The sequence below is a fragment of the Microcebus murinus genome, chromosome 8, assembly GCF_040939455.1.
Source record: "Microcebus murinus isolate Inina chromosome 8, M.murinus_Inina_mat1.0, whole genome shotgun sequence".
NCBI classification, from domain to species: Eukaryota; Metazoa; Chordata; class Mammalia; order Primates; family Cheirogaleidae; genus Microcebus; species Microcebus murinus.
This window is the reverse complement of record NC_134111.1, coordinates 81,599,310-81,611,808: the sequence shown is the minus strand read 5'-3', so window position 1 is coordinate 81,611,808 and position 12,499 is coordinate 81,599,310. Positions and strand designations below refer to the sequence as shown.

Sequence of the window (12,499 nt, the reverse complement as noted above, 5' to 3'; positions counted from 1 at the left end):
CAGTGGCCAATAAGGCCTGCATAATCTGACTGGGTTTACCACTTCAACCTCATTCTCTGTCATGCCTGCCCTAATGTGCCAGTTATTGATGTATTGTCTCTCAGCTCCAAATTCATCCTTTTTTATAAATGACCTCTGATTTACTATCTTTTCAAATTGGCCAATGTGCCACTGGCTTCCTCCTGAAACCCTGACGGATTATACCTCCAAACCAGTTTGAGGGAAAGTAACAACCTTGATTCTCATTTTTACATGTTTCCTAAAAGGCTTTCAATATTCTTCCTTCCCCTACCCATCCCATTTCTCCTTTTTAAAGAAGCATGACCACTTTTCTCAGCCTATTATTTATACTTAAGATAATAGGGCTTCTTTTCTCTTTCAGTGTCATACTCTTGGATTTATAAAGAAAAGACAAAGTATAAGGTTGGCTGGATACCAGCTGGGTAATTTTAGGTCCTCAAGCCTTTGTGACAATCATTTGATTTATTAAAAGAGCCTGTGAAAACTGTTGTTTTCTTGACTGGGCTGCTGTAATTAAGGCAGATATTAGAAGTTTGACAGATTTCCTTGCCTTAGATGAGCTCTAGTTATTCTTTACCCTTTACTTTCTGCTCTACATCTTAGAGAATGAAATGTTTCTAGTTAGTAAACTAGATTAGGGAGTTCCATAAATTATTTCAAATTTCTAGAGCAGTGCTCCTATGATAGGCCAGCAAACCATTTCTGTGAGAACCCCAAGGAGGAAAGAAAGGAGAAAGGTTGGGGAAAATGCAGACACCAGGTCTTATCACAGACTTATTTAACCAGAATTTCTGAGGATGGGCTCCAAGAATCTGTATTTTAAACAATATTCCCAGGTATTTCTTAGATACTCTTAATAAGATTGAAGGACAATTGCCCTAGAGAAACACATAATGCATAATTTCTGCACTTTTAGGCAATATCAAAAATAATTCCTATATGGAAATACCATAACTGAGATAAGATGTTGACCATTTTGTTCCTGAGGGCACCAGTGACTAGATTTATGTCTCTCTCTCTACACACAAAATTTATTTGACTGGAAAGTAATTATAGCTGCATCATTGAGTCCCATAGCTGTTAACTCCTTTCTAACAGCATATTTCAGTTCAGCAGATTATGGGCTGGAAAATAGCAAGACTCCACCAATATTAGGCTGTGATCAGAGACTAAAAACATGTCTGTATGTTATGTAATCAAAATTTGTTAAGTAATTTCACATTTCAGTTGCTTAATATTGAAAGAGACTCATTTGAAATAATAATGAATTAAAACATTCTGTAGCAAATACTTATAACCTGCATTGAAGATATTATTCAAGCACTAGTTTATTTGACTTAAAGTGTGAGCTATACTGGACTGACTCATCTCTAAAAAGCAAATTTTTTATACCAGTTAGGACAGCATTATCAGATGTAATGAACTTGTCACTAACTATTAATAACTGATAAAAGTCATTTTAGTTAATGAACAAACTAGCATATGGGAGACAAATTTACATAACTACATAAAAATGATATGGGGGAAGCTCATTGTATCATGTGATAGAAAAGTTATTTTCAATTCTAATATTCTATGATTCTATAAGTTATTTATAGAGTAACTTATAAAAATAAAAAATGAAATTGTGTAAGAGAATATGGACACAACTTTTTTCTAAATGATGTATGTAAAAATAATGATGAGAAGTACATATAAAAAAAGTTGATGTTTATAGCTACCCGATGTGCTCATGGGTGACTTTTACTTATTTTTTAATATTTTATACATTTTATGCTGCAATTTTTTCTAAAATTAGCATTATACAAAATTATATGTGTAAAATAATGTATTATGACAAAAAGAATTTCCAAAAGAGGTAAGAATTGCTTTAATCTATTTTCCAAGCAACTATGGCTGTGGGAAGCCAAATTGTTATGAATTAGGATTTGGAACTGAAACTAGAGAGTATTGAAGGCAGATAAGCACTTTGGAAATAGACAATCTATGGAGGCAGAGAACCGTGGAAATCAGCTCTGACCCTATGCAGTATTTAATGAAGCATAAATTAAGTCTATGCATATAGTAATTAAAGATGAAATCTCACATTAATTAAAAAACCTAGCTTCCTTTTCACTGGCTGCAGAGTGCAGGGAAGACTGATGTGCAGTTCAGTCAAGGTCAGAGCAAAAGAGATAATGAATTGAATGTGTTTGATACAAGCAGACAGCTTTTGTTGCTAGGGTATTAGCATTATTTTGTTATTAAGGTTCTCTTCATTTCTAATACATAAACTCTTCCAATGAAGACACATTAACATTAGCATTTTCTGAAAGCTACCTTATGCATCATTTCCATGGCAACCAACCACTGCAGCTAGGCAGCGAGAAGACCTCATTCGTTTTTCCAAAGTGCCACCGATTCATGTCTAAATCACACATGTGAGTGGATGTGTGCTGTAGGTGACTGTGTACATGTATGTGTCACAGAATACATATGCATGCATACATATGAAGATGCTTCAATGTAGCAATATCAGAGAAGGGGAAAAATTTCCACCCACAAAGAGGAATCTTGGACATTATAGTTGGCTTTGTTTTTACAGGGAAATCATATTGGGACCATTAACATTGATTTTGTCAGAGAAAACAAACACCATTTGTGTTTATATTTGTATATTTCTAATGCTTACTATGGCTGAGAAAAATTACATAAGAAATATAAAATCATGGATATTTTATAACCTCAAAATTTTACTCTACTTTTGGTCTTTATGATTTTTTTTTAAAGTCAGGAAGAAGGATAGTATTCAAAGTAAGAGATTACTTATTCTTATCCTAAATTAAATTAAACTTTTTGGAATTTGTATAAAACGAAATTAGTGGAAGAAAAATACTCAGTAATTGAAGTGAAGAAAATGTACAGAAATAGTCATAATAATTTTAACAAATGGTGACATTTGACCATTATTGTTTATTATAGCCAGGCGAAAAGATAGCCCCAATGACCCCTGCCTCCTGGTATGTAGACCCTGTGTAGTCTCCTCCCACACTGTCCTAGAGTTGGTTGGTATGATCTGTAGAATACAGATGTGACAGTATGTCACTTAAGAGATGAGGTTATAAAAGACACTGAAGCTCCCATCTTGGTTGCTCCCTGTCTTTCTTGGATAATTTGTTTTGAGAGAAACCAGGTTCAATGTCTTGAGCAGCAGTATGGAGAGCCCCCCAAATGGTGAAAAATTGAGTCCTCTGGGCAACAGCCATCTAAGCAAGCTTGAAGTCAAGCCCTGCAAACCAGTCAAGTCTTCAGATGACTGCTGCCCTGGCCAACATTGTGAAAGACCCTGAGCCATAATCACTTAGCAAAGCTGTTTCTGGATTCGTGAGCCTCCCAGAAACTATGTAAGATAATAGACGTCTTTTGTTTTAAGCTTCTAAGATTTAATATAGTTTGTTATATGGAAACTGATAATGAATACACATTTTGGTACCAAGATAAAACCCTAAATTTGGGGAATCATTGTGGAACCAGACAGTAGGTAGAAGTTGTATAGACTTTGAGGAGTGTTTTTTTTTTTTTAAAGCATAAATTGCCTTGCACAGATTGTGAGTAGAACCCCTGAACTTTGAGGAGGCTGCTGATGAGAAGGACTTAAGAAGAAGAAGCATACTATTAGAAACTGGAGGAGGGGGATCTTTATAATGTAGTGACAGAAAGTTGCTTGCTGTGATGTGGAAAGCTAAAAAAAAAAAGTGTCTAAATAACTGGGTGATCTAACAAAGGAGATTTCCAAATAAAGTGTTGAAGTCGCCTTCTGATTTCTTCTTGTTGCTGATAGTAAATTGAGAGAGAAAAGATATGAACTAAAGGAAGAACTGTTAAAGACTAAAGATCTGAGACTGGATGATTTTGAAAATTCTCAGCCTCTCCAGATGGCAGATAATGCTAAAATTAAAAAACAGCTTCCAAGAAAATATCAATTCTAGGGTACTGTTGGAAAAACATGATCTAAAGATGAGCCAACGATGAAACTATAAGGTCAGTTGTCAAGACTTCTGAATGATCTAAGGCCATACCTCATAACATTGTTTCATCAGACAAAAGACCCTCTAAAGACTTTGAGAGTGTTTTTCAAAAAAAAAATATATATATATATATATGACATCTAAGAAACTTAGGGGTGGTGTTCTTCAACAGAAGCCAAAGGTAGAGATGGAATTATCTCAAAAAGATTTGTCGATATGGACGCTGTTCATTCTGGTGGACCTCCAATAAGATTCACAGAGGACTCAAATGTTTTTAAAAGAAGTGTATCAGCACAAAGACTTCCAGAGACAGTGCAAAATAAAAAGAAGCTATTGGACCCCCAAAACTTTACTGGAAGGAAGTAGGCTGAGAAAACTACTGAGCCATATACATATGCCACTAATTTTTAAAAAGGAAAGTTGACTAAGAGGACCAAATTAGTAGCCCAGAGGTGGCGCCAAGAGCCATGGGCAAGAGTAGGACTGAGTTCTTTTTTTTTTGAGACAAAGTCTCACTCTGTTGCCCAGGCTTAAGTGCCATGGCATCAACCTAGCTCACAGCAACCTCAAACTCCTGGGCTCAAGCGATCCTACTGCTTCAGCCTCACGAGTAGCTGGGACTACACGCATGCACCACCATGCCCGGCTAATTTTTTATATATTTTTAGTTGGCCAATTAATTTCTTTCTATTTTTAGTAGAGACAGGGTCTTGGTCTTGCTCAGGCTGGTTTCAAACTCCTAACTTCGAGCGATCCTCCTGCCTTGGCCTCCCAAAGTGCTAGGATTATAGGCATGAGCCACCATGCCCGGCCAGGACTGAGTTTTCTAACATTTTTCTAGCTTAATTTCAGAACCGATAAGAACCAGTGCCTCCCATTTTTTTCCCTTTGAATAGACATGTCTACAGCAGGTATCCTATGCCTATTTCATCATTGTGTGTTGGGTATATTTGGTGCAGATATTGTGTTTTTTGAGTCCACAGATATTGTAAATCACTTTGGTAATATATGTAATGGGTTAGGAAGAGGCAATGTTAAATGTAGAAATATTAGTTTGGAATCAGTTTCAGAAATCCAAGTAAGAAATGATGAGGATTTGAATTAAGGCAGTAACTATGAGGTTGGAGAGAATGGAAAGGACTTGGGAGATATTAAGAAAGCAGAATGTAAAGTGCTTGGGGTGGAATGAACCTCATATTTCTGACTACAGTATTTGGGCCCATAGTAGTGCCAGAATGAATAAATAAATTAAATGAATAAATTAATTAATTAATTAAATGAATAAATAGAAATAGAAATAAACGAATAAATGAACATTTAAATAATACCATAAATACAAAGACTTTAGCACTGTTTTACACACATAGAAGATTTCCAAAAAAGGTAGTTTTTATTGTTATTCTCTTTAGTCTATGTCCTAAGTAAACTACCTTTCCCCAAATATGCTTTAATTATGCCATTTATAACTTTGGGTCACTGTCATTATCAAAGAAAATGAGAGCTTTGTGGGAGTGGGGAGGTCATGATAGTTACTTTTTGTATAAGTGGACGGTTAATATGGGAAGAGTTTGTACAGATTTTATGGGAGGCATCCTTGACTGCCATCTGATGGTATTCAAATCCTTTATAATCTTTTCTTGAGTGAAGACAGGACCTGTGACTTGCTTATAACCAATAGAACATGGCAGAGGTAATGGCGTGTCACTCCCATAATTAGGTTACTTTATAAGACAAGGGTGATGAGATATCACGTCCTGTGGTTCTGTTACATTATAAAGTCTCTGTATTAGCAAACTGAAATTAGAATTTCTCTTCCTTGCTGGTTTTGAAGAAGTAAGCTGCCATGTTATGAGGTAGCCTATGAAGAAAGGCATGTGGAAATGAGCTGTGCAGGCTCTAGAAACTGAGATCAGCCCCAGCCAATATCCAGCAAGAACACAGAAACCTTACTCCTATAACTGCAAGGAGATAAATTCTGTCAACAACCTGAGGGAGCTTGTTGAAAGTGCGTCTTTCCCAGTCAACCCTTTAGGGATATTGGAGTTCATGCTGACACCTAGATTTCAGCTTGGTAAGACCCTGAAGCAGAGAACCCAGAGAACCTGAGGTTATGCCTGCATTTCTCCCTACATAATAAATTGTGACATAACAAATGCATGTTGGTTAATATCCCTAAGCTTGTTGTAATTTGTTACACAACAGTAAAAAAACAAAAAAAAAACTAATTCAAGAACCATACACAGAAACTATTGAAAAGCAAATTTTGGTCAAATATAAGAAGGACATTCCACTAATGAGCACTATCTAAAGATGAAATGGGATTCATAAGAGAGTACTAAATTCCTCATTGCTTAAAGTGTTTAAGCAAATGTTGTTTGTGCATGAGCTAAGTGATATGAGATGGGACTGGATATCCTCACAGAGTTTCTGCCACATTATTTTTAATTTTTAAAATTATATTTTAGTTAACAAATAATAATTGTATAATCACATATTTATGGAGTACAATGTGATATATGTTTACATTGTGGAATGATTAAATCAAACTAATTAACAAATCCTTTTATTATTTTTTTAATTATTTTTTAAAATAAAATACTTTTATTTTGTGGTGAAGACATTTAAAACTTTTTAAATTTGTGGTGAAACACTTTTCACCATAAAGTGAAATACTTTTATTTTGTGGTGAAAACATTTAAAACCTACTCTTTTAGTAATTTAGAAATATAGGATGCATTGTTACTTCTTATAGTCACCATTCTGTGTAATAGCTCATTAAAGCTTATTTCTCTCATCTAACGGAAATTTGGTGCCCTTTGATCAACATCTTCCCTTTTTTCATCCATTCCCCTCCCTTAACCATAACCACCATTCTACTCTTTACTTCTGTGCGTTCAACTTTTTTAGATTTCACTTATGATACAAAGTACTCATCATCATTATTGCCCCAAGAGAGTAAATCAGTGAATAAACACAAATAGCTCTATTTACACAACTAAAATTGCTATCAAAATTTTATATTCTCCATCAGTAGATTATTAACTGGGTCTCTTGCTTTTGAAGTCTAAATAAAGACACGAAGATAAACACATTCTTTACATATTATTTTTTTAAGTACAGCATAATAGTATTTCAGTTTAAAAACAATTGCATTTCTATGACTCCATGCTTTCAACAATTCTAAGAAATCTTTCAAAAACAGTATACCCATGTTGCCTGGTTTTAGTGCCAGATGGAGGCATATCATCTAAAAAATTATCAAATGAAAATGCAAGTCAGACACTGGGAGGAAATATTTGTGAATCTATTTTTTTTAAATAAAGTTCTTGTATCCAGAATAAAGAAAGAACTCTTAAATTTAATAATACTATAACCCAGTTGAAAAGTGAGCAAAAGATTTAAATAGACATTTCATCAAAGAAGATTTTTACATGGCTAATAAGCACATGAAAATATATTTAATATCATTAGCCATTAGGGAAAAGTAAATTAAAAGCACAATCAGATCCCACTTCACACTCACTAGAATGGCTATAATAAAAGATAGACAATAACAGGTGTTACCAAGAATATAGATGAACACACTCTTATATGTTGTTAGTAGGAATGTAAAATGGTTCGGCCATTTTGGAAAATAGTTTGGCAGATTCTTAAAAAACTAGACATAAATTTTGCCATATGACCCAGCAATTGCACTCCTAGGTATTTACCCAACAGTAGTGAAAACCTATGTCCCCACAAAAATTTGTAAGTGAATGTTTACAGCAGCATTATTCATAGTAGACAAAATGTGGAAACAACTCAAATATCCACTAACTGATGAATGGATAAAGGGAATATGATAGATCCTCACAATGGAATATTATTCATCAATAAAAAGAAACGAGCTACTGATACATGCTATGATGTGGACAAACTCAAAAACATTATACTAAGTGTAAAAAGCCACATACAAAAGACCACAAACTATATAAATCTATTTATATCAAATGTCTAGAAATACAACCCAAACAGAAACAGAAAGTATATTAGTGGTTATCTGGAGCTGGATGTGGGAATGGGATTGACTGCAAATGGGCACAAGGGATATTTTTGGGGTGATGAAAATGTTCTAAAATTGAATTGTAGTGATAGCTGTACAACTTTGTAAATTTATTAAAAATCATTAAATTGTAAACTTAAAGGATGTGAATTTTATGCTATATAAGTTATACCTCAATAAAACTATTTCTTAAATATCTTTTTAAAAAAATACTATCCACTAGGCTGTAATTTCTTTTGAAAGTAGGGATATATAAATGGTCTCAGGGACTCTTCTGGAATGGCAAACCTCCTGACTTCAGGTGTCCATAATTTCAACAGGGGGTAGGAAGCAATAGAGTAGTTCTGGTTTCTGAGGAAGGTGTTTTTAAGTACTCACTATGCATATTAAATAACAGGGCAAGGTTAGAATATTTACAAAGAACACACTTTTAAATTCCCAGTACTTTAGAAGCACTCATTTTAATACAAAGATCTGCTGGTACAAACATCTCTGCAACATAATCTTTCAGTATCATCGTTTGAGTTTCTGCACTTAAACATGAGAAATAGTATCTAATTCAGATATTTCATTAAATCAGACATGTCTTCCACTTCCACCCTAGTGGGTTTAAATGAGATAGCACATTTCTGCAATTATTAATCTAATTATGCCTTCACCAAGAATGTGCATACACATATCATGCACGTAAATATTTTAAGGAACAGCGGCTATAACAGTAGCTAAAAATGCACATTTAATTTTTGGTGATTAACGATACATTTTGTCTGTAACATTGCAATCAGGTACCTGGAATGTGATGGTCCTCTTTCCTGGGAAGTTTGGGAGGACAGGCTTCCATCAAAGGAATTTCCTCGGTGGCAGCCTGAAATGGTGGCCTTGGGTGAGATGGAATCTGACTGGAATGTCTCACAGACCACCTGGAGTCCCTTTGGGAGATGGACATAGCAGGTTAGTGGGTTTGTTTTTTTTTCCTTCAGATATATCATCTAGAACTAACAATCATATTACAAACATATTTTCTTATATGGGATTTTTTTTTCAGCACAACTGATTATAATGTCACAGGCCAAAGAATTTTGCACAGACTTCTAGAGAGCACCTGTGTCATTCCAAGCATTAGGCTAAATACTTTCAAATATTTTTATTTTATTTTGTCCTTGATTCTTTTCTTTTTCACCTCCACATCCAGTATCTATAGGAGTGTTACAAATTAACAATCCATCATACTGAGGTGAATTGAACAGAGGTGTGAGGCTAAAAACTAGCACCAGGTTACTAGAAGCTAATCAAATTGAAGGCGGAACATGAGAATGAATGGAAGTGCAAGGTCCAAGTTTTTTCATTGTTCATTAGCAGAGGGGTGCGATACATTTTTCCAATTGAACATGATGATCTTTATTCTGATTTATAAGTATATATTCAGCAATTCTCTTACCAAGTAGCTTATTTTAATTACATTTAGCTGCTAAACATAATGCTGCCCAGGTAATATGAAATATTTTCCCATAGATATTGTAGATGAAATCTTTCAGTAAAATATAAAGACCCTCAAAAATCTATCATAGTAGTTTAGTCCTTACAATTTCTACTTTTATGCACAAAATAAGGCATTATTCAACCCTGCTGTATGTATGGAGAGATCAGTACAGTTAGAAATTTCATGAAGTCCTCTGAACCTGATCAGGGAATCCTTTAGCATGAGTATATTTATGTGTGCCTCATGTTAGGTAATTTGGGAGATTAAAACAAAATCTAAGATGAATCTGAGCCTTAAATTCAACAGACTGCAGTTAAGTTTTAAAACAGGTAAGTATAGGTTAGAGCAGCATGTCTAATAGAAATATAATGTAAGCCACAAGAGCCACATATACAATTTTAAATTTTTAGAGGACACATTAAACATAGCAAAAAGGAATAGGTGAAATTAATTTTAATAATGTATTCTGTTTAGCCCCAAATTATCATTTCAACATATAATCAATACAAAAATTAGGAAGATGTTTACATTCTTTTTTTATTATTACATTTCAAAATCCAGTGTACATTTTATACTCTCAATCCAGACTAGCAGTATTTCAAGTGGTGGATAGCCAGATGGGCCTAGTGGCTTCCATATCGGACAGTGTAGGGTTAGCCTAATTAGATAGGAGTTCAGGGAATTGAATTTTTAATTTGTCCTTACAAGGATAAAATTTAGACATCTGACAAGGAGGAAAGAGCATTTCAGTTAGAGGAAACAAGTCTGAGGAATCACTCAGAAGCTAAAATGAGCATGCACTGCAAGTTGGAGGCAACGCTTAACTGACTAAAGGGATGAGACATAAGGCCATTGAAAAGGGATGGTGCCAGGTGGTGGAAGGCACGGAAAACCAGGGACAGGAGTTTTGTCTTGAGCTGATGATCAACAAGATCCACTAGAGGTTCCTAAGGAGTCAGGGATATGATAATAGGACAGCTTTTTTGCAATAATAGCTTATCTGAAATAACGAGTTAACAAGCAAATGATGCATTAGGAAAATTAGTTAGGAATTTTTAAGTGACAGCTATGTGAAAGAGGAAATGGGAGCAGTAGAAAATCCAATTAGGTAGTTTCAGCTGCAATCTAGTTATGAGGTCCTGAACTTAGAGGTTAGTAGTGGGCATACAGAATACAGAACACATCTGAGCAACATAACGAAAAGAAGAATGTGACACAGCCAGAAATCAAATAGAGAAGATTAAGTAGAACATAATGTATTTCATTGTACCTAAGATGTCATCACTTATAAGACATACCACTATTTTATGTACCATTAAGAAAAAAAAAGACCCTGTTAATTAAACTAGGACACTTCATTTCTTATCATAGAGGACTTATTTCATAGTTGTTGAAAGAGCTTTTTTTGACTTATATAGGCATAGCTTTATGATTATATATCCAGCCCAGGTATATGTAAAAGGAAAGTATAAATGAAATAAATTGGTGTAGATATTCTTAGAACTTCTTCACATTTAGAATTATCAATTCAGAGTTGTTGATATTTAAGTTTTTCCAAAGAATAGCTTCCTCTGTATCAAGAGTGTTATTTCTTTTTTTAATTTATTTTATTTTTTTATTTTAGCATATTATGGGGGTACAAGTAAGAATGTTATTTCTTAAAAGTATTATTTCTTAAAATAGTGCACCATCATTTCCTCTGACATACTTCTGACCCTGATGCTGCAAATTTAGATGCTGAAAATGATGGAATTTATGAGGCATAAGAATGACAACCATATGAAGACTGCTACCAGTAGGGAGATTATAAAAGGCCAAAGATTATCAAGCACACTCAATTTCAAAAAGGTTAAATGTAAAAAATATATTCACCTTACAGCATATAAATCACAGTATCTGTATTTAGTAATTGCTCAGTAAATGGTGGCTATATTAATAATAGGACTCCAAAATTTCCAGCATGGAGGGTAAAAAGACTGCTAATATTCTTGGCAGTAATGTATCAGTTGGAAAGAGGATCCTGTTGTGATGGAAGGCAGCAAGTTTCACTGTGAACATGTTGAACTGAAAGTGAAAGCAGGTCATCTAATGACTGGTTAAGTTAATGGCAGTATACATTTCTCAGTAGCTTTCAACTACCCTGGTCTCATTTCTTTCTTTTCTGAACCAAATGTGACAAATTTGTATTGAATTATATTCTTTTTTATTTTGCATCTTCTATTTTATGTGGGTTTACCTTGACTCCTTGTTAAACTTTAGATTCCTTAAGGGGTAGGACTATGTCTTATGCCTCCTTTCTACTCTCCCCCTACATACACTGGAGTTACCTAACAAACACTAGTGGATTCAATAATTGAGAACAAGATGATGCTTTATTTAATTTGGGATGAATAATGATAACTAACATTTATTGAGTGTTACATGCTAGCCATTGAGATAAAGTGCTACTTATTACACACTAACCATTGAGATAAAACAGTAGTCATGTATTGTCTTGTTACAGCATCTCCACACTTTTAGGATGATAGAAAATTAATTTTCATACTTGACTGATAAAACACCTGAGGCTGTTAAGAGTGTCACATTTAGAGGAGAAAAATGGCTTTGAGCCTGGCAGTATGATTCTAGAATTCACATGTTTCCCTTTACACCATATTACGTTCAAGGAATTACAGCCTCCCTTCTTTTCAGGATTATAGTAAACCAACCTCTAGGTGTCTTGTGTCTTGATTTGGTGAGTCACAGATCTGACTTTGACTGTTGATGGGAGAACTTCTCTTGGCTGCAAAGTGGAAGAAATTTCATCATGAATTTTGTAAGATTCTAAGTTCATTTTATTTCTTGAGTTCATTTCATTTTCAAATAAAAAAACCCATTTTAATAGATCATTATTACCTTAATAATATGTGTTGTAAAAGATATTAAATAATTAAAAAGTCTTACTATTTC

General features: G+C 34.2%; 1 protein-coding gene across 4 annotated transcripts in view; it reads right to left on the bottom strand.

Moving 5' to 3' along the window:
* UNC80 (unc-80 subunit of NALCN channel complex) overlaps positions 1-12,499 on the bottom strand; it is a 203,901-nt gene that overhangs the window by 173,845 nt on the left and 17,557 nt on the right. For all 4 annotated transcript variants that reach the window (XM_012751444.3, XM_076005903.1, XM_012751443.3 and 1 more), the window contains exons 6-7: positions 12,259-12,332; positions 8,860-8,999 (exon numbers count right to left, since the gene is read on the bottom strand). In XM_012751444.3, the coding sequence (XP_012606898.1) occupies positions 8,860-8,999; positions 12,259-12,332 (214 nt within the window). The remainder of the gene's footprint in view (positions 1-8,859; positions 9,000-12,258; positions 12,333-12,499) is intronic.